The 23,553-nt window shown below is 53.8% G+C and overlaps 1 protein-coding gene across 2 annotated transcripts in view; it reads left to right on the forward strand.

Annotated features, from left to right (window-relative positions):
- The window catches only part of LOC116949266 (receptor-type tyrosine-protein phosphatase gamma-like), a 574,019-nt gene that overhangs the window by 263,563 nt on the left and 286,903 nt on the right, over positions 1 to 23,553 (forward strand). For both annotated transcript variants that reach the window (XM_032966362.2, XM_032966363.2), the window contains exons 3-4: positions 10,832 to 11,011; positions 15,070 to 15,212. In XM_032966362.2, coding sequence (XP_032822253.1) covers positions 10,832 to 11,011; positions 15,070 to 15,212 — 323 coding nt within the window. The remainder of the gene's footprint in view (positions 1 to 10,831; positions 11,012 to 15,069; positions 15,213 to 23,553) is intronic.

The raw sequence follows: 23,553 nt of genomic DNA on the forward strand, positions 1-23,553 counted from the left end.
CTGGTCAAGGCCTATGATACCATCAGTAGGCCAGGGCTGTGGGCAGTTCCTCGTGCTTTAAGAGTCCCCTGACTCTCTGCTCACGATCATTGAGGGACTCCATGATGGTGAGTGGGCCCAGGTAAAGCTACGTGGCCAGCAGTCGGAACATTCCATGTTCACGTAGGGGTGCGACAGGAATGTTCTCCGGCTCCAACCATTATTTAACATCATCATCATCATCTTTAACCACGTAGTTCGAGAAGCTTTCATGACTGTACCGAAGGAATTTACATCTGGTACAGATACAATGGGAGGCTGATCGATGCCCTCGTGCGGTCGAGGGATGGCTCCCTGTTTGCTCAACCACGTTATGTATGCCGACGACCTGGTAATTGCTGCTCACTCAGAGGAGGAGTTGGGAGGCTGCTGCTGCTGAACCTGGTGCTTGCCACTAAGAGGTGGGGCCTTACCATCAGCCCCTCCAAAATTAAGCACCTGCCTGGGTATTTTGTGCGACCAAACACTCCATCCCCTCAGCTCCCCATTGGTGATGGAGCAGTTGTGGAAAGAGTGGAGAGTTTCCAAATACCTGGGCAGTGTGTTCATGACCAGGGTATTGATATTGGTGTGTGCCGATGTATGTGTGTCGAAGTGTGTGGGGGAGCGGTGGTGTAGTGGTTAGCGACTACGCTGCGCTACGAACCTGGCCACCCGGGTTCGATTCCCGCTCACGGCCAACACCAGTAATCGATTATTTGAACCGGTCCTGGGCCTCCCCTAGGTCGACTCAGCCTTAAATTAAAATGTGGTGCGGTGCGTAAATATCGCCACTGGGGAGACAAAGGGCGGCCGGGCGTGGTGTCGGCCACCCACCCCCTCGTGTGCCGTGCCGGCATTCATAGGTGCACGCTAACAGCACTTGCCCCTACAGGCTATACGGGGAATCTTGTTATTTTTTTTTGTCGGGTGTGTGTGTGTCGGTGTGTCATACAGGCGAACATCTGCGTGTCTTTGTTTTGTGTGGGGAGCGGTGGCGACGCGGTAAGCGCATTGTGCCGCCTCACCCAGCCTACCTCGGTTCGACTCCCCGGCCACGGACACCCTTCAGTGGGTATCTCAGTCAGCCGTGGGCCTTTATCAGTGATATCAGAGCCGGTCCGGTGCCTCCCTTGGTTTACGCAGCCCTAATTGAGCACCATGATGGTGAACGTGAGCCCTGGGGAGATGCGAGCAACCTTACGCGGCACTCGCCACACCGCCCCTTCGTGCACCCGCCCATCATAGGCGCTCGCTGACAGCACTTGCCCAAGCAGTGTTAGAAGCTACACACGAGTGGAGGGGGGGACAGGTGCCCTTTATCTTAGTGTGTATCTTACCAGAAACAACTTGTTCGAGGCCGTGACGAGGGGGCTCTAATAGGAGAGTGATTGTAAAGCCTCTCGCCGCCGTTACCTCTCCTCGCGAGCATCAACACGGGAGTCAGCGCGGTGTGGATGCTGCTCGCGAACCCCGTGGCGTCGCCTCGGAGCCGGATAATTTTCATGATTTCTGCCGCGAGTGTTCCCGTCGTCTCTCTCTCCCAGCCTCACTCGCTCTCTCTCAGCCTCCCTCACTATCTCAGCCTCACTCTCTCTCTCTCAAGCCTCACTCTCTCCCAGCCTCACTCTCTCCCAGCCTCACTCTCTCTCAGCCTCTCTCTCTCAGCCTCCCTCACTATCTCAGCCCCCTCCTCTCTCTCTCAGCCTCACTCTCTCTCTCAGCCTCACTCTCTCTCTCAGCCTCACTCTCTCTCTCAGCTCACTCTCTCTCTCAGCCTCACTCTCTCTCTCAGCCTCACTCTCTCTCTCAGCCTCACTCTCTCTCCAGCCCTCACCTCCTCTCCCAGCCTCACTCTCTCCCAGCCTCACTCTCTCTCAGCCTCTCTCTCTCAGCCTCCTCACTATCTCAGCCTCACTCTCTCTCTCAGCCTCACTCTCTCTCTCAGCCTCACTCTCTCTCTCAGCCTCACTCTCTCTCTCAGCCTCACTCTCTCTCTCAGCTCACTCTCTCCCAGCCTCACTCTCTCTCAGCCTCTCTCTCTCTCAGCCTCTCTCTCTCAGCCTCCCTCACTATCTCAGCCCTCACTCTCTCTCTCAGCCTCACTCTCTCTCTCTCAGCCTCACTCTCTCTCTCTCAGCCTCAACTTCTCTCCAGCCTCACTCTCTCCCAGCCTCTCTCTCTCAGTCCTCTCTCTCAGCCTCCCTCACTATCTCAGCCTCACTCTCTCTCTCAGCTTCACTCTCTCTCAGCCTCACTCGCTCTCTCTCAGCCTCCCTCACTATCTCAGCCTCCTCTCTCCCAGCCTCCCTCTCTTTTTTTTACGATCAGAAGAAACAAGGAAGATGCTCGGTGTGTAGTCGGCACCTTTGCTCCGTTCATCATTTCGTTTTTTTTTAAAGCTTTGCTTTGTGTAACCCCCCCCCCCCCCCCTTTTAAATGAAAGAACCCAACAAAATTGTTTTTCTTTTTTTCTCCTTTCCCCTTCCCTCTCTCTCTACCCCCCTCTCTGCCTCCCTCTCTCTCTGCCCCCTCTCTTCCTACTCCATTTGGCTCTCTCAGCCTCACTCTCTCAGCCTCATTCAATATCTCAGCCTCACTCTCTCAGTCTCACTCTCTCTCAGCCTCTCTCTCTCAGCCTCTCTCTCAGCCTCACTCTCTCTCAGCCTCACTCTCAGCCTCACTCTCTCTCAGCCTCACTCTCTCAACCTCACTCTCAGCCTCACTCTCTCTCAGCCTCACTCTCTCAGCCTCTCTCTCTCTCAGCCTCTCTCTCTCAGCCTCACTCTCTCAGCCTCTCTCTCTCAGCCTCACTCTCTCTCAGCCTCACTCTCTCTCAGCCTCTCTCTCCCAGCCTCACTCTCTCAACCTCACTCTCAGCCTCACTCTCTCTCAGCCTCACTCTCTCTCAGCCTCTCTCTCTCAACCTCACTCTCTCAGCCTCACTCTCTCAACCTCACTCTCTCAGCCTCACTCTCTCTCAGCCTCTCTCTCTCTCAGCCTCTCTCTCTCAGCCTCACTCTCTCTCAGCCTCACTCTCTCTCAGCCTCACTCTCTCTCAGCCTCTCTCTCTCAACCTCACTCTCTCAGCCTCACTCTCTCAACCTCACTCTCTCAGCCTCACTCTCTCTCAGCCTCACTCTCTCTCAGCCTCACTCTCTCTCAGCCTCACTCTCTCAGCCTCACTCTCTCTCAACCTCACTCTCTCAGCCTCTCTCTCTCAGCCTCACTCTCTCTCAGCCTCACTCTCTCTCAGCCTCACTCTCTCTCAGCCTCTCTCTCTCAGCCTCACTCTCTCTCAGCCTCTCTCTCTCTCAACCTCACTCTCTCAGCCTCACTCTCTCAACCTCACTCTCTCAGCCTCACTCTCTCTCAGCCTCACTCTCTCTCAGCCTCACTCTCTCTCAGCCTCACTCTCTCAGCCTCACTCTCTCTCAACCTCACTCTCTCAGCCTCTCTCTCTCAGCCTCACTCTCTCTCAGCCTCACTCTCTCTCAGCCTCACTCTCTCTCAGCCTCTCTCTCTCTCAGCCTCACTCTCTCAGCCTCACTCTCTCTCAGCCTCACTCTCTCTCTCTCAGCATCACTCTCTCAGCCTCACTCTCTCTCAGCCTCACTCTCTCTCAGCCTCACTCTCTCTCAGCCTCACTCTCTCTCAGCCTCACTCTCTCAGCCTCACTCTCTCTCAGCCTCCCTCTCTCAACCTCACTCTCTCAGCCTCGCTCTCTCAACCTCACTCTCTCAGCCTCACTCTCTCAGCCTCACTCTCTCTCTCAGCCTCACTCTCTCAGCCTCACTCTCTCTCTCAGCCTCACTCTCTCTCAGCCTCACCCTCTCCCAGCCTTTCTCTCTCAGCCTCTCTCTCTCAACCTCACTCTCTCTCTCAGCCTCACCCTCTCCCAGCCTTTCTCTCTCAGCCTCTCTCTCTCTCAGCCTCTCTCTCTCTCAGCCTCTCTCTCTCAGCCTCACTCTCTCTCTCAGCCTCACTCTCTCAGCCTCACTCTCTCTCAGCGTCACTCTCTCTCAGCCTCTCTCAGCCTCCCTCTCTCTCTCAGCCTCACTCTCTCTCTCTCACAGCCTCACTCTCTCAGCCTCATTCTCTCAGCCTCACTCTCTCAGCCTCACTCTCTCTCAGCCTCACTCTCTCTCAGCCTCACTCTCTCAGCCTCATTCTCTCAGCCTCACTCTCTCTCAGCCTCACCCTCGCAGCCTCACTCTCTCTCAGCCTCCCTCACTATCTCAGCCTCACTCTCTCAGCCTCATTCTCTCAGCCTCACTCTCTCAGCCTCACTCTCTCTCAGCCTCACTCTCCCAGCCTCACTCTCTCAGCCTCACTCTCTCAGCCTCACTCTCTCTCTCTCCCAGCCTCACTCACCTAGCCTAACTCTCTCAGCCTCACTCTCTCAGCCTCACTCTCTTTCAACCTCTCTCTCTCCCAGCCTCACTCTCTCAGCCTCACTCTCTCTCTCTCCCAGCCTCACTCTCCCAGCCTCACTCTCTCCCAGCCTCTCTCTCTCTCAGTCTTCTCCACGCCTCCTCCACTGCCGTCGACCAACCACCCCCACACACCACACCCCCAGCCCTTCCCGCCCGCCCGGCCCTGCTACTGACATTTATTTGTTGTTTGATGTCTTTAAAGCAAATCAGGGACCTTTAAAACAGTTTGCTTTAAAATAGCTCTGAAGGCTAATAACCAGAGCAAGCATCTTATCTGTCGCGCGCACGCAAAAGTGCGAGAGAGGCGCGCGCGTGCCCACGTGGGCGCGCGCCTGTTGCATCAGAGCGCACGCTCGCACCCAAACAAATCCACCGTATAACCTGATTGGATTGTTGGGGCAAGTGCTGTTCGGGAACACCTATGAAAGCCGGCACGGCAACACAAGGGGGTGGGTGGCCAGCACCACGCCCGGCTGCCTTCGTCTCCCCAGTGGCGATGTTCACTTGAGGCCGAGTCGACCTAGGGGAGGGCCCATGACCAGCTCAGATAACCGTCACCGCTGACCCGTGAGCTGGAAATCGAGCTGGGGATCGGTGGGTTCGTAGCGAAGTGTGATCACCGCTACACGACCGCTCACCGCGCACACGCGCGCGCGTGCACCTAAATTGTCGCACGGCCGTAAGTCGATCGGCAGACAGCGCGGCCTCTGTGTTCGCGTGCGGGAGACTGAATGAGCCAGAGGGCGCCTTCACCTGTAATGCTGCTGCCGGCGATTGGCCGTAGCGGGCAGTCGCGTTTGAGATACGGCGAGTACATTCGTGGAGCGTCATGGAATCACGTAGGCACACACACTCACAACGAGACCCATAGATTCAAAGAGACCCATTGCAGATAAGGAGACTCACATAAACACCCCATAGGCTCACATCGAGACTCGCAGACTCGGATAAACACCCACAGACTCATGGAGACCCCATACACTCACAGAGACCCACAGATGAAACAAATTAACCCGCAGACTCACAGAGACACCCATAGACTTGCACAGAGACCCATAGACGGACGCCATGGGAGCGAGTGGGGCCGTGGTGCCACTGCGTGGCCCCTGGCGTGAGGCCGGAGGCCCCAGTCGCCCCGTGGACCGCTTCCCATCGCCCAACGCCGAGGCAGGAGGCGGCCGTGCCTGCCGCGCGCGGTTCCAATGTGGTTCACGCGCAGTCCACGCGTACACACGTGGACTGCGCGGGAACCGGTGACTGTGTTCAATCAGTGATTGAGCGGTGAGCGTTTTGTGGTGGAGGAGGGGGAGGGAGAGCAGGAGGATGTGGAGAGAGAGGGCAGGAGGATGGGGAGGGAGGGCAGGAAGATGGGGAGGGAGAGCTGGAGGTTGGGGCGGCCCCGTTAGTGGAGCTCGCTGGAATCTCGAACCGCCGCCGTTCCCCTCCGGGGGGCTCGAGGTGGCCGTGTCCGGGCAAAGCCCCGCGTCTCACTCCGCCGCTACTTTGGAGTGATAACCTCTCAATACCAACAACACCACCACCAATACCACCACCATCAACAACACCACCATCAACATCACCACCAACAACAACACCACCAACAACACCACCAACAACACCACCACCAAGAACATCACCAACAACAATACCACCAACAACACCACCACTAACACCACCACCAACAACACCACCATCAACACCACCACCACCAACCCCAGCAACACGACCACCACCAACACCACCACCAACACCACCACCACCAACCTCACCAACACGACCACCAACAGCACCACCAACGCCACCACACACAGCCACACGCACAACCAACAACAACATCACCAACAACCAGCAGCCATTTGCTCCAGGGTAGCGGCGACGACACCACGTCGCTTGTGCCAGGCTAGGTGCACTGCGAGGCCGTCACGCTTGCTGGCAGGAGGTCACGGGACAGTCCCAGGTGGTGGTGTGGGGAATGACTTACTTGAGATGACTGGCAGATGCACCGCCTGTGCCCCCCCACCGTGTCAACTTGATGCCTTTTATTATAATAATTATAACTAGAATAATTATAATTATAACAATTATAATTATAACAATTATAATTATTACTCACGGCTCGAGGGTGGTGCTGGCCACTCACCCCCTTGTGTGTCGTGGCGGCCTTCTTCATAGGTGCTACGCGCTAACAAGCACTTGTCCCAACAGTACGTTGAGGTTACACGGGGATCTTTGTCTTTGTGTGTGACGGAGCGGTGGTGCAATGATGCTCGCGCCACGCCACCTGGGTTTGATTCCTGGTCGTAACTATCAGGAGCGGGTATTAGTGTGCAGGGACTCCTCTACTTACGAACGAGTATGGTTCCTCAGGTCTGTTTGTAAGTCGATTTGTTCGTAAGTACTCCTGTCAATTCCAGACATGTTGTACGGCATGTACACTAAACATGGGGACTGGCCTTAAATATTTGTTAATCTCCTGTAGATCCCACTGGTTCTTCATGTTATGTAAATGTAGATGCCACTGGTTCTTCATGTTCTGTAGATGTAGATCCCACTGATTCTTCATGTTCTGTAGATGTAGATGCCACTGGTTCTTCATGTTCTGTAGATGTAGATGCCACTGGTTCTTCACGTTCTGTAGGTGTAGATGCCACTGGTTCTTCATGTTCTGAAGATGTAGATGCCACTGGTTCTTCACGTTCTGTAGATGTAGATGCCACTGGTTCTTCACGTTCTGTAGGTGTAGATGCCACTGGTTCTTCACGTTCTGCATATGTATATGCTACTGGTTCTTCATGTTCTGTAGATGTAGATCCCACTGATTCTTCATGTTCTGTAGATGTAGATCCCACTGGTTCTTCACGTTCTGTAGGTGTAGATGCCACTGGTTCTTCACGTTCTGTAGATGTAGATGCCACTGGTTCTTCACGTTCTGTAGGTGTAGATGCCACTGGTTCTTCACGTTCTGTAGGTGTAGATGCCACTGGTTCTTCACGTTCTGTAGATGTAGATGCCACTGGTTCTTCACGTTCTGCATATGTAGATGCTACTGGTTCTTCATGTTCTGTAGATGTAGATCCCACTGATTCTTCATGTTCTGTAGATGTAGATCCCACTGGTTCTTCACGTTCTGTAGGTGTAGATGCCACTGGTCCTTCACGTTCTGTAGATGTAGATGCCACTGGTTCTTCATGTTCTGTAGATGTAGATGCCACTGGTTCTTCACGTTCTGTAGGTGTAGATGCCACTGGTTCTTCATGTTCTGAAGATGTAGATGCCACTGGTTCTTCACGTTTTGTAGATGTAGATGCCACTGGTTCTTCACGTTCTGTAGGTGTAGATGCCACTGGTTCTTCACGTTCTGCATATGTAGATGCTACTGGTTCTTCGTGTTCTGTAGATGTAGATGCCACTGGTTCTTCACGTTCTGTAGGTGTAGATGCCACTGGTTCTTCACGTTCTGCATATGTAGATGCTACTGGTTCTTCGTGTTCTGTAGATGTAGATGCCACTGGTTCTTCACGTTCTGTAGGTGTAGATGCCACTGGTTCTTCACGTTCTGCATATGTAGATGCTACTGGTTCTTCGTGTTCTGTAGATGTAGATGCCACTGGTTCTTCACGTTCTGTAGATGTAGATGCCACTGGTTCTACACGTTCTGTAGATGTAGATGCCACTGGTTCTTCATGTTCTGTAGATGTAGATGCCACTGGTTCTTCACGTTCTGCATCTGAAGATGCTACTGATTCTTCATGTTCTGTAGATGTAGATCCCACTGATTCTTCATGTTCTGTAGATGTTGATCCCACTGGTTCTTCACGTTCTGTAGGTGTAGATGCCACTGGTCCTTCACGTTCTGTAGATGTAGATGCCACTGGTTCTTCATGTTCTGAAGATGTACATGCCACTGGTTCTTCACGTTTTGTAGATGTAGATGCCATTGGTTCTTCACGTTCTGTAGATGTAGATGCCACTGGTTCTATACGTTCTGTAGATGTAGATGCCACTGGTTCTTCATGTTCTGTAGATGTAGATGCCACTGGTTCTTCACGTTCTGTAGATGTAGATGCCACTGGTTCTACACGTTCTGTAGATGTAGATGCCACTGGTTCTTCATGTTCTGTAGATGTAGATGCCACTGGTTCTTCACGTTCTGCATATGTAGATGCCACTGGTTCTTCATGTTCTGTAGATGTAGATGCCACTGGTTCTTCACATTCTGTAGATGCAGATGCCACTGGTTCTTCACGTTCTGTAGATGTAGATGCCACTGGTTCTTCACGTTCTGTAGATGCCACTGGTTCTTCACGTTCTGCATACGTAGATGCCACTGGTTCTTCACGTTCTATCGATGTAGATGCCACTGGTTCTTCACGTTCTGTAGATGTAGATGCCACTGGTTCTTCACTTTCTGTAGATGTAGATGCCAATGGTTCTTCACGTTCTACATATGTAGATGCCACTGGTTCTTCACGTTCTGTAGATGTAGATGCCACTGGTTCTTCACGTTCTGTAGATGTAGATGCCACTGGTTCTTCACTTTCTGTAGATGTAGATGCCACTGGTTCTTCACGTTCTGTAGATGTAGATGCCACTGGTTCTTCACGTTCTGTAGATGTTGATGCCACTGGTTCTTCGCGTTCTGTAGATGTAGATGCCACTGGTTCTACACGTTCTGTAGATGTAGATGCCACTGGTTCTTCATGTTTTGTAGATGTAGATGCCACTGGTTCTTCACGTTCTGTAGATGTAGATGCCACTGGTTCTTCACTTTCTGTAGATGTAGATGCCACTGGTTCTTCACGTTCTGTAGATGTAGATGCCACTGGTTCTTCACGTTCTGTAGATGTTGATGCCACTGGTTCTTCGCGTTCTGTAGATGTAGATGCCACTGGTTCTTCACGTTCTGTAGATGTAGATGCCACTGGTTCTTCACGTTCTGTAGATGTAGATGCCACTGGTTCTTCACGTTCTATAGATGTAGATGCCACTGGTTCTTCACGTTCTGTAGATGTAGATGCCACTGGTTCTTCACGTTCTGTAGATGTAGATGCCACTGGTTCATCACATTCTGTAGATGTAGATGCCACTGGTTCTTGACGTTCTGTAGATGTCATCACCGCCATCTATTTGCGCGGCGGTTGACCTTATGACTCTCAGTCTGAACAGATAACTGGACATACGGACAAGTTTGTTCGTACCTCTGAAAATTCGTAACTCAAATGTTCGTAAGTAGACGAGACCCTGTACTATTACAAACATATCCTGTGTCTCACGTAGGTAAGATCAGCCTTAAACAACTCGCCCTAACCTCTTGTAAGAGAAGAAGAAGTGAGAGGACTGCACTCCCCTGGTGCCCAGAGAGCCCTGCAGCTCTGTAGCTCGCAGGTGGTGATCTCATTCCCTTGCTGGTGGTGAGGGGAGTGGTGGTGGAGCGGTTAGCGCGCTGACCTACGAACCTGCCAACCGGGTTCGATTCCCGCTCACGGCCAACACCGGTGACAATTATTTTAACCGGTCCTGGGCCTGCCCTAGGTCGACTCAGCCTTAAATGAGTACCTGGTGCGGTGTATAAACATCACAATCATCTGGGTTTCCCCCGAGGTCGAGTATCTCAACCGGTACTGGGGTTCCCCTGGGTTGACTCAGCCTCAAATGTGCAAACATCACCACTCGGGAGACAACGGCGACAGGGCTTGGCTCTGGCCACCCAGCCCCTCGTGTGCTGTCCGGCCTTCTTCACGTGTGCTGCTTCTCGCAAGAAAACACCTACTGCCCAAACAGTCGCTTAAGGCTATACGGGGGATCTTGATGTACAATGTGAACTTCTATGTTGAATTTTTTTTATTCAAGTGGCACAACGGTGGTATGATGTAATCTTCCTCGCCTGGTATGCAGGAGGTCAGGGGTTGAATCTCAACTCTGACGCCCGCTATATATTTGAAGTTTGCGGTGTCTGTCTCCTGTGGTCGCGTGGATTTTTTTCTCCGTGTCCTCCGGTTTTCCCCTCCACGTTTAGAAACATTCGTCTATATTATTTTGATTATTTTTTCTGCTATACATTTCTGCACGGTGATAAGCCCCTTCGTGAAGCTCTCGTTTGTGGCCAGTTCGCTTCTGAAAAATAAGCAAATGGCTTAGTTGGCTTTACCTGGCAAGAAAAAAAAAGTTTTGTTTCATTTGTATATATTGTTAAAGTGATTTGTTGAACTATCCTGTACGCTGCACTTATATCGTTTCTTTTTATTGTTTGTTTGCCGTAACGGTCTGACCCCGTGACCCACACTGAACATCTGTGGCAAAAGAGCTTGACAGCTCATCGGATTCCTCCTCCAGTACAAATACAGATTCTGACCTTTGCCTTTGTGTGCGTGACCCAGGCGAGGGAGGCGTGCTGACGTGGCCGGCTCGCTACCCGGAGTGCAATGGCTCGCAGCAGTCGCCCATCGACCTGGTGCCGGAGGAGGCCGTGCCGGACCGGCGCCTGGGACCGCTGCACCTGGAGGGGTGGGAGCGCGCCACGGGACCTCGCACGCTCATCAAGAACACGGGCAAGACCGGTGCGGGCAACGTCGCAAACGGAGACACGCACAGAGTTCCCGTAGAGACGCGCAGACTCGCGTGGTAGACGCGTGAACTCGCTTAGAGTTTCGTAGGCTCACGGAGAGACGCATAGACTCGCACAGAGGTTCGTAATCTGACATAGAGACACGTACACTCACAAAGAGACTCGTGCACTCACATAGAGACGCATGGACTCACTCTCATATAAAGACTCGTACACTAACGTAGAGACACATAGACTCACGTAGAGACACATACTCTCATATAGAGACAACTAGACACACATAGAAACTTGCGCAAAGGTGGTGCTCACATATAGCAGGAAGGCACACCTCCCATGTCACGTGACCACCACACTGCTTGTTGGGAGGGCCACAATATTAAACTCTTCATCTCTTGAGCTGGTGGTCTAGACAAGGCTAGAAAGCATAGTACGTGCAATGTGGTGGTCACGTGCCAGGCGCGCGGGGCACGTGGGATGGGAGCGGTGGGTATGTGGTCACTTCATTTGTCCCCTGCAGGCAGTGACCCCGTGTGTTGATGACGAACACCATGCACACATGTGTGTATGTTGAACTTCTGTCGCACCGTACGTCGCCAACCATGCTAAACCGGAGGTGTGCCGAGAGGGGAGCGGCGGGGGGGGATACAAACAAACTTAAACGCGACAAGAAGCGGTTCGAATGAAGGAATTCGTTTTCAATCTGAGATTATTTAAGAATAAAAGTGCAACGTAGGCGGGCGGGTTCCTCTTGGGGGTCAGGCAAGAGGCCAGCCAAGCCAGCCAGACAGCCCCCTCTGCCGAGGGGCTCACGAGGGACGATGTCCGGACGGATTTGCGTCCCTTCGTTGGTAACGAGCGACGTTGCTCGACATCGTCGGTCCAAATAAGGAGCCGTCCATAAATGACGTCACGCACCTAGGGGGCGGGGGTCAGACATTTGTGACGATGTGTGACGAGGGGGGGGGAGGGGGTTTAAGAAATGTGACGTCACATCAAAATGCGCAAACTTTAAATAAATATAGACAACACGTTCTACTTAATAAAATAGACTTTTTAATAAATGTTTTCTCCTACAACATCAGAGTGCAGCGCCACATTAAACACGCACTACAAAGACAATAGTTTAAAGCGATTTGAAGCATGTTTTATTTTTAAAATGGAAATATGGTTTTGGGGGGGGGGAGAGCTTTGTGACGTCATATTTGAGGGGGGGTCTGACTTTTTGTGACGCCGTTTGACGAGGGGGGGGGTCAAAAATCGTCCAAAATCGCGTGACGTCATTTATGGACGGCCCCTAAACCCACCGCCCACCTCCCCCTCCTCCACGTCTTTCAAGCACCCGGCAACGACTTTAACGATCACGAGTTTGTCCCCGTTTGGTTATTTAATTATTACATATTTATTGGAGCCGTTAAGGTCATTGTGCTTAGAGTGGCTCAATTAATGGGGGGGGGGGGGTCCAAATCGATAGGTCCCCCGCCCCCACTGCCCCCCCCCCCCGCCCCGTCAGCAGGTCATTACAGTGATGGCCTCGTTAATTGGCGCGTGCTTAAACTGAGTGAAATGCGAGGGGAATTCTCAGCGTCAGGCTTCGCTATCTCAGTCCCGGTGAACCGAGCGGCGTGGTGGATGCCGGGGACGACCACAGCCCCGAGACCCGTGGGGCCAGTGGCGGCAGTTTACAGGGACGCTGCCGTTACATAGAGACCCACAGAGATCCGTAGGGTCAGATGGAGTACCCATGGAGACTCATTCAGTTACTACATAGAGACTCGTAGAGTTACACAGAGACTCACAGAGTTACATAGACCCATACGATAATCATGGAGTTCCATAATGTTACACAGAGATCCACAGAGTGACACAGAGAGACACAGAGATCCACAGAGTGACACAGATCCATAGAGTGACACAGACAGAGTGACACAGACAGAGTGACACAGAGTGACACAGACAGAGTGACACAGAGTGACACAGAGTGACACAGATCCACAGACTGACACAGATCCACAGAGTGACACAGAGTGATACAGAATGACACAGACAGAGTGACACAGAGATCCACAGAGTGACACAGAGTGACACAGACAGTGACACAGAGATCCACAGAGTGACACAGAATGACACAGACAGAGTGACACAGAGATCCACAGAGTGACACAGAGTGACACAGAGTAACACAGAGTGACATAGAGTGACACAGAGATCCACAGAGTGACACAGAGTGGCACAGAGTGACACAGAGTGACATAGAGTGACACAGAGATCCACAGAGTGACACAGATCCACACAGAGACACAGAGTGACACAGAGTGACACAGAGATCCACAGAGTGACACAGAGATCCACAGAGTGACACAGAGTGACACAGAGATCCACAGAGTGACACAGAGTGACAGAGTGACACAGAGAGACACAGAGATCCACAGAGTGCCACAGAGTGACACAGAGTGACACAGAGTTCCACAGAGAGACACAGATCCATAGAGTCACACAGAGTGACACAGAGATCCACAGAGTGACACAGAGTGACAGAGATCCATAGAGTGACACAGACAGAGTGACACAGAGATCCACAGAGTGACACAGATCCATAGAGTCACACAGAGTGACACAGATATCCACAGAGTGACACAGAATGACACAGACAGAGTGACACAGAGATCCACAGAGTGACACAGAGTGACACAGAGATCCACAGAGTGACACAGAATGACACAGACAGAGTGACACAGAGATCCACAGAGTGACACAGAGTGACACAGAGATCCACAGAGAGACACAGAGTGACACAGAGTGACACAGAGATCCACAGAGTGACACAGAATGACACAGATCCATAGAGTCACACAGAGTGACACAGAGATCCACAGAGTGACACAGAGTGACAGAGATCCATAGAGTGACACAGACAGAGTGACACAGAGATCCACAGAGTGACACAGATCCATAGAGTCACACAGAGTGACACAGAGATCCACAGAGTGACACAGAGTGACACAGAGATCCACAGAGTGACACAGAGTGACACAGAGATCCATAGAGTGACACAGAGTGACACAGAGATCCATAGACCACAGCCCAGGTCTTTCGGCAGTGGCGGCATCTCCAGGAGTACTGCAAGGGGGTGTGCAAGCGAATTAAGAAACAAACACAATTCATGATTCACACGGCACCAACGGCAGAACTTCCTCGACGCAAAAAAACCTCCCAGGATGACGCCTCATTAATAGTGCGTACGTACACACTACAAACAACAGCGTCCAAACATCCTTGCACAGGCACGTCCACTCGACGGCATGGCTCATTGTCGCTCAAAGCCGGAACGTCAAGGCAGGACATCGCCGCGTCATTCGCTGCCACGCTATCATCTGGAGTATCGCCGCAGGGATTCGGGGGGCGGATTTGGGACGTGGTGTCGTGACACCGTGTAACAAGGTGTCGGCTGGATGTGCCAGGATCGTCGAGAAACAGTCGACGCGATGGAGTTTGGAACATCTAAACCATTTAATCTGAACTGTTTTGTGTTTTACCAGGTTAAGGGTGCACTGAGCTATGCAGCGCTTTTTCAGAAGCGACCGGGCAATCACGAATGGTAGCTCAGCAAAGTGGCTCAGCGTCGTGTGGACATTTATAGCAGCAGCCAAATTCTCTCTTAAAGCGCTTTTCTAAAATCTGGAGGGAAAACCCGGAGCACCCAGAGATTAAAACCCACGCGACCACGGGGAGAGAGACACGCAAACTGCAACCATACAGCAGGCGTCAGGGTCGAGATCGAACCCACGACCTCCTGCATACCGGGCGAGGTTGTTAACATCTCCTAGCCACCGCGGCACTCAAGAGATGGAACCTGGAACAGCTGACGTGCTCCCATCTCCACTCGTGCGCTCCAATCTGGTGTAGAGACGACGATACCTTTGATGGGAATTGAAACCGCCGATGTGATCGATGATCGATTCTGGAACAGCTGACGTGCTCCAACCCGGTGTCAGGGGGATTCCAGAGCGCGCCTTACTCACGCGCGTCTACCCCCCCCCCCCACGCTCGCAGTGGAGGTGTGGATTGACGGGGACTACTTCCTGTGGAGCGGAGGGACACGTTGGCGCGCGACGCGGCTGGCATTTCACTGGGGCAGCTGCTCGTCGGCGGACGGATCCGAGCACCAGATCGACGGCCGCTCCTTCCCTCTCGAGGTACCGGAGGCTTCAGCCGTGGTTCGGCGGCTTTGGCTGTTGATGAGTCGTGCGCGAGGATCGCCTCTCTCACCTCTCACCGGGAGCTCCGTGCCCGTAACGGAGACACCGTCTCGGTGCCTCGAGGGCCTCCTCTGAAAGTCGCAGGGCCGGCGGAGTTCACGGCTCAAGCGCGTAGCACACCGCGAGCGGCGCACCGTAACGCCGTACGCCATCGTGGGGAACACCGCATGCCAAATACCAACAACGCCAGCCGTTCACCACGAAGTGACCGCGGCGTCACCGCGGAGACCGTGACGGGCCGTGTGCACTTTGAGGCCACGTGAAGGGTCGAAGGCTCGCTGGCAGGAGGTCGCGGCACGGACAAAGCTGGTGCCGTGGGTTGACCGACTGAGATGACTGGCAGATGCACCAGCTGTGCCCCATACTGTGCCAACTTTTGCTGCCTTTTTATTGGCACGGCGCGAGGGTGACGCTGGCCACCCACCCCCTCGTTTGCCGTGGCCGGCCTTCATGTTCTGCGGCTACTCGCAAACATAACAGCACTTGCCCCAACAGTCTGTTAACGCTATACGGGAGATCTTGATGTGCCAATGCAAGTTTAACTTCTCGACTCGAATCTTGATTTGAAGATTTCGTGACTGCAGGAATCCATACTCTTTGTTTCTTTCGGTAAAGTCACGTAGATAGAAAACTACTCTAAAACTACTCTCTCAAATCAAGTTTAAAACTACTCTAGTTTATTATATTTAGGAGAACCACGGTGGCGAGACCTGAACTTCCTCGCCTGGTATGCAGGAGTGTGGGGGGTTCGATCCCGACATTGGCGCCTGGCGCTCCGCTCGTTAGTTGTCAGCGTCGCGCCTCTTGCCCTCCGTTGCTGTTGTTGTTGTTGGGAGGGTGACTGCCTCCAACTGCGTCCAGTAGCGTCATCCTTCACCACCCAGCGCACACACGCAGCAGCAGCAGCAAGGCAGCGCACCCGCACGCATAGCGGCCTCAACAGAGACAACTTCTCTTGGCACGAGTCCCGGGGAGTTGTGTTCGCGGACACAGGCGACGGCCCAGACTCGTCGTCACCATCGTGAGTCGTGGTAACGACGGACAATTAGCCTCGAAGCGCGGACGGCAAAATCGGCGCTGACGAGCGGCGCACGCAGTGGCGGAGCAGGAGGGGCAGGAGGGGGGAGACAGGAGGGGGGAGACAGGAGGGGGGAGACAGGAGGGGGGAGACAGGAGGGGGGAGACAGGAGGGGGGAGACAGGAGGGGGGAGACAGGAGGGGGGAGACAGGAGGGGGGAGACAGGAGGGGGGAGACAGGAGGGGGGAGACAGGAGGGGGGAGACAGGAGGGGGAGACAGGAGGGGGGAGACAGGAGGGGGGAGACAGGAGGGGGAGACAGGAGGGGGGAGACAGGAGGGGGGAGACAGGAGGGGGAGACAGGAGGGGGGAGACAGGAGGGGGGAGACAGGAGGGGGGAGACAGGCGGAGCCACCGGGGCGGGCTCTCTCCGGAACAGCGAGGGGATGGGAGGGAGGGATGGGGGGTCGGAGGGAGGGTGGCAGGGAGGGTGGCAGGGTGGCGGGGAGGGTGGCAGGGAGTGAGGCAGGGTGGCAGGGATGGGGGCAGGGAGGGTGGCACGGTGGCAGGGATGGGGGCAGGGAGGGGGGCAAGGTGGCAGGGAGGGTGGCAGGGAGGGTGGCACGGAGGTAGGGTGGGTGGCAAAGTGTCAGGGAGGGTGGCAGGGAGGGTGGATGGCAGGGTGGCAGGGAGGGTGGCAGGGAGGGAGGCAGGGTGGCAATGAGGGTGGCAGGGAGAGAGGCATGGGGGCAGGGAGGGTGGCTCGGATGGAAGCTTTGGGGATTGTAACATCACTGGGCGAGATTCCCGACAGCGGTGGAAGTTGCCTGCCCCGGCGCAGGTGAATGGCGACGTGCGGCGCCAGCCCAAGAGAGCGAGGGGCGGGGGGACAGGGAGACGGAGCGGGAGAGCGAAGAGAGCGATGAGAGCGATGAGAGAGTTCCCTTCAGCTCGACAAGCACGAGGCGCGGCTCTCTCCACGGCGTCCACGGGACAGTGAGGAGTGTGCGTCTGTAGGGAGCCGTGGCGGAGCGGTGGCGCAGCGGTGAGCGCACTCTGCCACGAGCTCGCCGATCTTCGTTCGATTCCCGGTTCATTCGCACCCACGGCCGATCCAAGTGGTGGCGAGTGGATATCCAAACCGGTCCTGGGCCTCCGTGTGGAGCAGTGCGGTGTGGGGTGTGTGCGCGTGTGTGTGTTTGGGGAGCGGTCGTGTAGTGGTTAGCGCGCTGCGCAATGGACCTGCCAGAGTTCAACTTCCGCTCACGGCCAACACCCAGTGACGATTATCTGAACCGGCCATGGGCCTCCCCTAGGTAGACTCAGCCTAAAATTAGTGCCTTGTGCGGTGTGTAGACATCGCCACTGGGGAGACAAAAGCGGGCGGGCGGGCGTGGTGTTGGCCACCCACCCCTTCGTGTACCGTGCCGGCCTTCATACTGTAGGTGCTACTCGCTAACAGCACTTGCCCCTAGAGTCTGTTAAGGCTACACGGGAGATGTTTGTCTTTGTAGTTGCATGTGTGGTGCGTGTGTGGTGCGTGTGGTTGTATGTGTGGTTGTATGTTGTTGTATGTGTGGTGTGTGTGGTTGTATGTGTGGTTGTATGTTGTATGTGTGGTTGTATGTTGTTGTATGTGTGGTTGTATGTGTGGTGTGTGTGGTTGTATGTGTGGTTGTATGTGTGGTGTGTGTGGTTATATGTGTGGTGTGTGTGTGTGGTTGGTTCCCTCCCACTCAAAGCCAAACTCTCGTTATTTTGGCACAGGGCCCAAAGGCTCAAAGTGGCCACCAGTCATCAGCCAGAAAAAAAACAGCACCAGTGAGTGGGTGAGTGAGTGGGTGAGTGAGTGGGTGGGTGAGTGGGTGGGTGAGTGGGTGAGTGGGTGGGTGAGTGGGTGAGTGAGTGGGTGGGTGAGTGGGTGGGTGAGTGGGTGGGTGAGTGGGCTAGTGAGTGAGTTGGCCTGCTCTGCAGTGTGGTGGTGGTGGTGGTGGTTGGACGCAGTGTCTAGCATGGAACAAGTTACACTTCCAGTGAACAATAAATGTCAGTTTTCAGCTAAATTCACATTTGTTCTACAATGGCCATGCCTGTGTTTTAGCTGGGCCACCTCTTCACCCCCTCCCCTCTGCCCCCTCCATAACCCCCCGGGAGGGGGGGGGGGGCAATCGCCGGCTGACTGTTATTAGCCGCCGCGGTGGCAGGGAGATGTTAACTACCTCTCCTGGTATACAGGGGATCGTGGGTTCGATCCCGACCCTGACGCCTGCTGCATATTTGGAATTTGCATCTCTCTCTCCCCGTGCTCGCGTGGATTTTTCTCCAGGTTTTCCGGTTTTTTTTCCCCTCCACGTTTAGAATAAAACCTCATGCGTTTTAGAGTATGTTGCTGCTACAAATGGTCACGTGATGACAAGCAAATTCGTTGAGCTATAATTTTGTGATAGCCAGGTCGCTTCTGAAAAAGAGCTGTATATAGTTCAGTGGGGCCTTACTGATCAAATAAAAATAGTTTGTAGTTTATCGAAGCGCGCAGTGGTGGCTACGCCGCCGCACGTGGGCTGCCTGTGACCCAGTGCTGTGGAGGCAGCAGCGAGGGTTGGTGGGTCACCGCACCGATGTTGTTGTCAAACTCTCTTCCCGAGGGTGGGCGTCGAGGAGGAGGAGGAGTCATACCCTGGCTCTGCAGGAGCAGAGTGAACAGCAAGTGGGATAATCGCCATTTGTTTCCATCTGTACGGGGATGGAGCGTTGCTCCCTCGCGCAAGGCGTGGGGTTTTTCCCGGACGCTATGTCTTCCTCCACACGTGTATCACAATACTATACACGACTTAGCATTAATCGGCTGAAGACATCTTACAGATACAAATCTAATGCGGAAGGGACCCTCCTGAAAAAGAGTCCCACGACTCAGTAGCGTGGCTGTCCTGGATAAATAGATGTTTTTAAAGTAAAGTATTGAAGGGCATCGCTGTTCGCGCAAAGAGAGATAGCGAAAGAGGTCCTGGGTGGTAGTAGCGGTGGGGGTGGTGATGGCGGTGATGGTAGGGTTGGCGGTGGCAGTGGCGGTGGCGGTTACTAGGGTGGTGGTGGTGATAGTGGTGGTGGCGGGGATGGTGGTGATAGTGATGGTGGCGGCGAGGATGGTGGTGGCGGTGGTGGCGGTGGCGAGGGTGGTGGTGATGGTGGTGGCAGTGGTGGCGGTGGTGGTGGCGGTGGTGGCGGTGGTGGTGGTGGCGAGGGTGGTGGTGATGGTGGTTGCAGTGGGGCTGGTGGTGGTGATGGTGGCGAGGGTGGTGGTGGTGGTGATGGTGGTGGTGGCGAGGGTGGTGGTGGTGGTGGCGAGGGTGGTGGTGATGGTGGTGGTGGTTGCAGTGGGGCTGGTGGTGGTGGTGGTGGTGATGGTGGCGAGGGTGGTGGTGGTGGTGATGGTGGTGGTGGCAATGGGGCTGGTGGTGGTGGTGGTGGCGAGGGTGGTGATGGTGGTGATGGTGGTGGTTGCAGTGGGGCTGGTGGTGGTGGTGGCGAGGGTGGTGGTGATGGTGGTGGTGGTTGCAGTGGGGCTGGTGGTGGTGGTGGTGGTGGCGAGGGTGGTGGTGATGGTGGCGAGGGTGGTGGTGATGGTGGCGAGGGTGGTGGTGATGGCGGTGGTGGCAATGGGGCTGGTGGTGTTGGCTGCTCCACGTGTCGTGTCCGCGGTCAGGGTCTGGTCTGGACTGCAGAGTTCCCATCTCACCTTCGCTGATTTTCTGCCCCCATTGTTGCCATAGCCCCGCGGGTCCCTCTCAGCACCAAGTGAAGTGGAGAGAGAGGAGGGAGAGAGAGAGAGAGGACGTAATATATTTATTTTAATGTAGACTTTTATATTTCTATATATATAAAAGAGCTTTTAACGTTCAACTACAAAATAACAACAGCAGTAACAAGGGATGGGAGAGAGAGAGAGAGACGCGTGCCTGCTAGCAATCGCGAAACCCGGGCACGCAGAGCGGCTGTGCGCTATGCATTATGCATAACGACAACGGGCAGATAAACAGCGGGAAAACCCTTCCAAAACAAAGGGGGTGAAGTGTAAAATAGCGACGCTTATGAGTTCGGCATCTCGCGAAGAGGGCGGGAATAACTGCGCACCGTTTTGAGACGCACGCGAACGCGCGGGTTGCCCTCTGGAGAGTTTAAATAGCGACGGGTGGGGTGGAGAGAGGGTGGGGGGAGAGAGGGTGGGGGGGAGCCAGCGAGGAATATATTCGTCATCATCACTCTCATCATCGTCATCATCACCATGGTCATCATCGTCATCACGATCGTCGTTGGCATCATCACGATTGTTATCGTCGTCGTCGTCATCACCATCATCATCGCCGTCATCAGCGTCATCATCATCATCACCATCGTCATCATCATCACCAACATCATCGTCATCATCGTTATTATCACGATCGTCATCATCGTCACCACCACCACCATCATCATCGTGATCATCACGATCATCATCATCATCACCACGATCATCATCGTGATCATCACGATCATCATCGTCATCATCACCCCGCTCGTTTGCGCCATATCGGCATGGACGATTCCTCGAGTACAGCAGTATACAGGGAGAAACTTCCTCGAAACTACGAGCAATCACTCCTGTGAATAACAACAGCTTTCATAACCCTCCTGATGCCAGGGCCTATTATTCCTCTGCCGCTTTGTTCTCTTTGCCGATGTAAAAGTGGTTTTGATTTAAATTTTATATCTCTTTTTATATCTCTGTATTTATTTGAAAGGGGGGTTGGGGGGGATACTGCTCTCGCAAGTAACGTCTAGTTAGTAGGGCAAGTGTGAGAAGAGCAGGCGGGCGAGATGGATGTAGGGAGGGAGAGACCGGCGGTCTGAACGTAAAATAATGGATTACTGAACCGGTCATTAAAAGTTTCGTGTCGTTTACGTATATCAGGAAATTACACGGTTGGCCGACTGCCCCCACCCCTCCGTGCGAGAGAGTCCAGGACGTGGGTGTTTGGCGGAATCGTGCAAATCGCACTAAACGCTGCCACGCGCGCACGTATGCACCTGGGCACTAAGACAACGACAAAGGTCCTCCGTATAGCCTGAGCGGACTGCTGGGGCAAGTGCTGTTAGCGAGTAGCACCTGTGAAGGCCGGCACTGTGGGAAATGCACCTGGGGATACACACAGAACAGCAGTTGCGTGTCAGCTCAGCCCCGTGCCATTGCGGGTACTGCAGCACACACACACACTGCAGCACACACACTGCAGCACACACACACACTGCAGCACACACACTGCAGCACACACACTGCAGCACACACACTGCAGCACACACACTGCAGCACACACACTGCAGCACACACACTGCAGCACACACACTGCAGCACACACACACACTGCAGCACACACACACACACTGCAGCACACACACTGCCACAAGGCTGATCACTGCAGCACACACACTGCAGCACACACACACACTGCAGCACACACACACACTGCAGCACACACACACACTGCAACACACACACTGCAGCACACACACACTGCAGCACACACACTGCAGCACACACACACACTGCAGCACACACACACACTGCAGCACACACACTGCAGCACACACACACACTGCAGCACACACACACACTGCAGCACACACACTGCAGCACACACACACACTGCAGCACACACACTGCAGCACACACACTGCAGCACACACACTGCAGCACACACACTGCAGCACACACACTGCAGCACACACACTGCAGCACACACACTGCAGCACACACACACACTGCAGCACACACACACACTGCAGCACACACACTGCCACAAGGCTGATCACTGCAGCACACACACTGCAGCACACACACACACTGCAGCACACACACACACTGCAGCACACACACACACTGCAACACACACACTGCAGCACACACACACTGCAGCACACACACTGCAGCACACACACTGCAGCACACACACACACTGCAGCACACACACACACTGCAGCACACACACTGCAGCACACACACACACTGCAGCACACACACACACTGCAGCACACACAGACACACTGCCACAAGGCTGATCACTGCAGCGCAAACACCCACACTGTCACAAGGCTGATCACTGCAGCACACATACACACACTGCAGCACACACACACTGCAGCACACACACACACTGGCACGCGAGTGTGGAGTGGCCACAGATCAGGGGACTGGCGAGTGTGCCGAGGTGAGTAGGGGGGCACGCGCACGAGCACGCGCGCGGCTGCGTTCTGTGATCGCGCGCCTGGTGAACGCGGTGGCGCCCCGAGGCTTCAGAGAGCGGCGTCAGCGGGCAGCCGCTAAGACGCCTCTCGTGTGATCGCAGGGCGAGACACGAGTTGTAGTGACAACGTTCCTTCAAGTGAGCGAAGATGTAGAAGCTCGCGAGAGAGAGGTCCGAAGTGATTTGCAAGAGCCCCGAAGACTCAGGGGCGAGCGCCGAGTTATTGTCATCGGCTGGCAACAGCAGTCATGGTCAGTGCGCTGCTGGATTGAAGGACTGCCCCAAGCCGCTGATATCTCTCGCCACCCTCCGATGAAACGAGACGTTTGGTCAATTGAGCAAAGGTTCATTGGAACTCGGACTAGGAGAGGATGGGGAAGAGTGCCCAAGTCTAATAACTGCGAGGCAAGAGGGAGAAAGAGCAGTGGTCTACGCGAAGCATGTCAGAGATGGGAGTCATTGTCAGAGATGGGAGTCATTGTTAGATATGGGAGTTATTGTTACAGATGGGAGTCATTGTTAGAGATGGGAGTCATTGTTAGAGATGGGAGTCATTGTTAGATATGGGAGTTATTGTTAGAGATGGGAGTCATTGTTAGATATGGGAGTTATTGTTACAGATGGGAGTCATTGTTAGAGATGGGAGTCATTGTTAGAGATGGGAGTCATTGTTAGATATGGGCGTTATTGTTAGAGATGGGAGTCATTGTTAGATATGGGAGTCATTGTTATAGATGGGAGTCATTGTTAGAGATGGGAGTCATTGTCAAAGATGGGAGTCATTGTTAGATATGGGAGTTATTGTTAGAGATGGGAGTCATTGTTAGAGATGGGAGTCATTGTTAGAGATGGGAGTCATTGTTAGATATGGGCGTTATTGTTAGAGATGGGAGTCATTGTTAGAGATGGGAGTCATTGTTAGATATGGGAGTCATTGTTAGAGATGGGAGTCATTGTTATAGATGGGAGTCATTGTTAGAGAT

The sequence above is a fragment of the Petromyzon marinus genome, chromosome 36, assembly GCF_048934315.1.
Source record: "Petromyzon marinus isolate PM22_M1 ecotype Great Lakes invasive population chromosome 36, UKy_Petmar_22M1.pri1.0, whole genome shotgun sequence".
In the NCBI taxonomy this organism is placed as follows: Eukaryota; Metazoa; Chordata; class Hyperoartia; order Petromyzontiformes; family Petromyzontidae; genus Petromyzon; species Petromyzon marinus.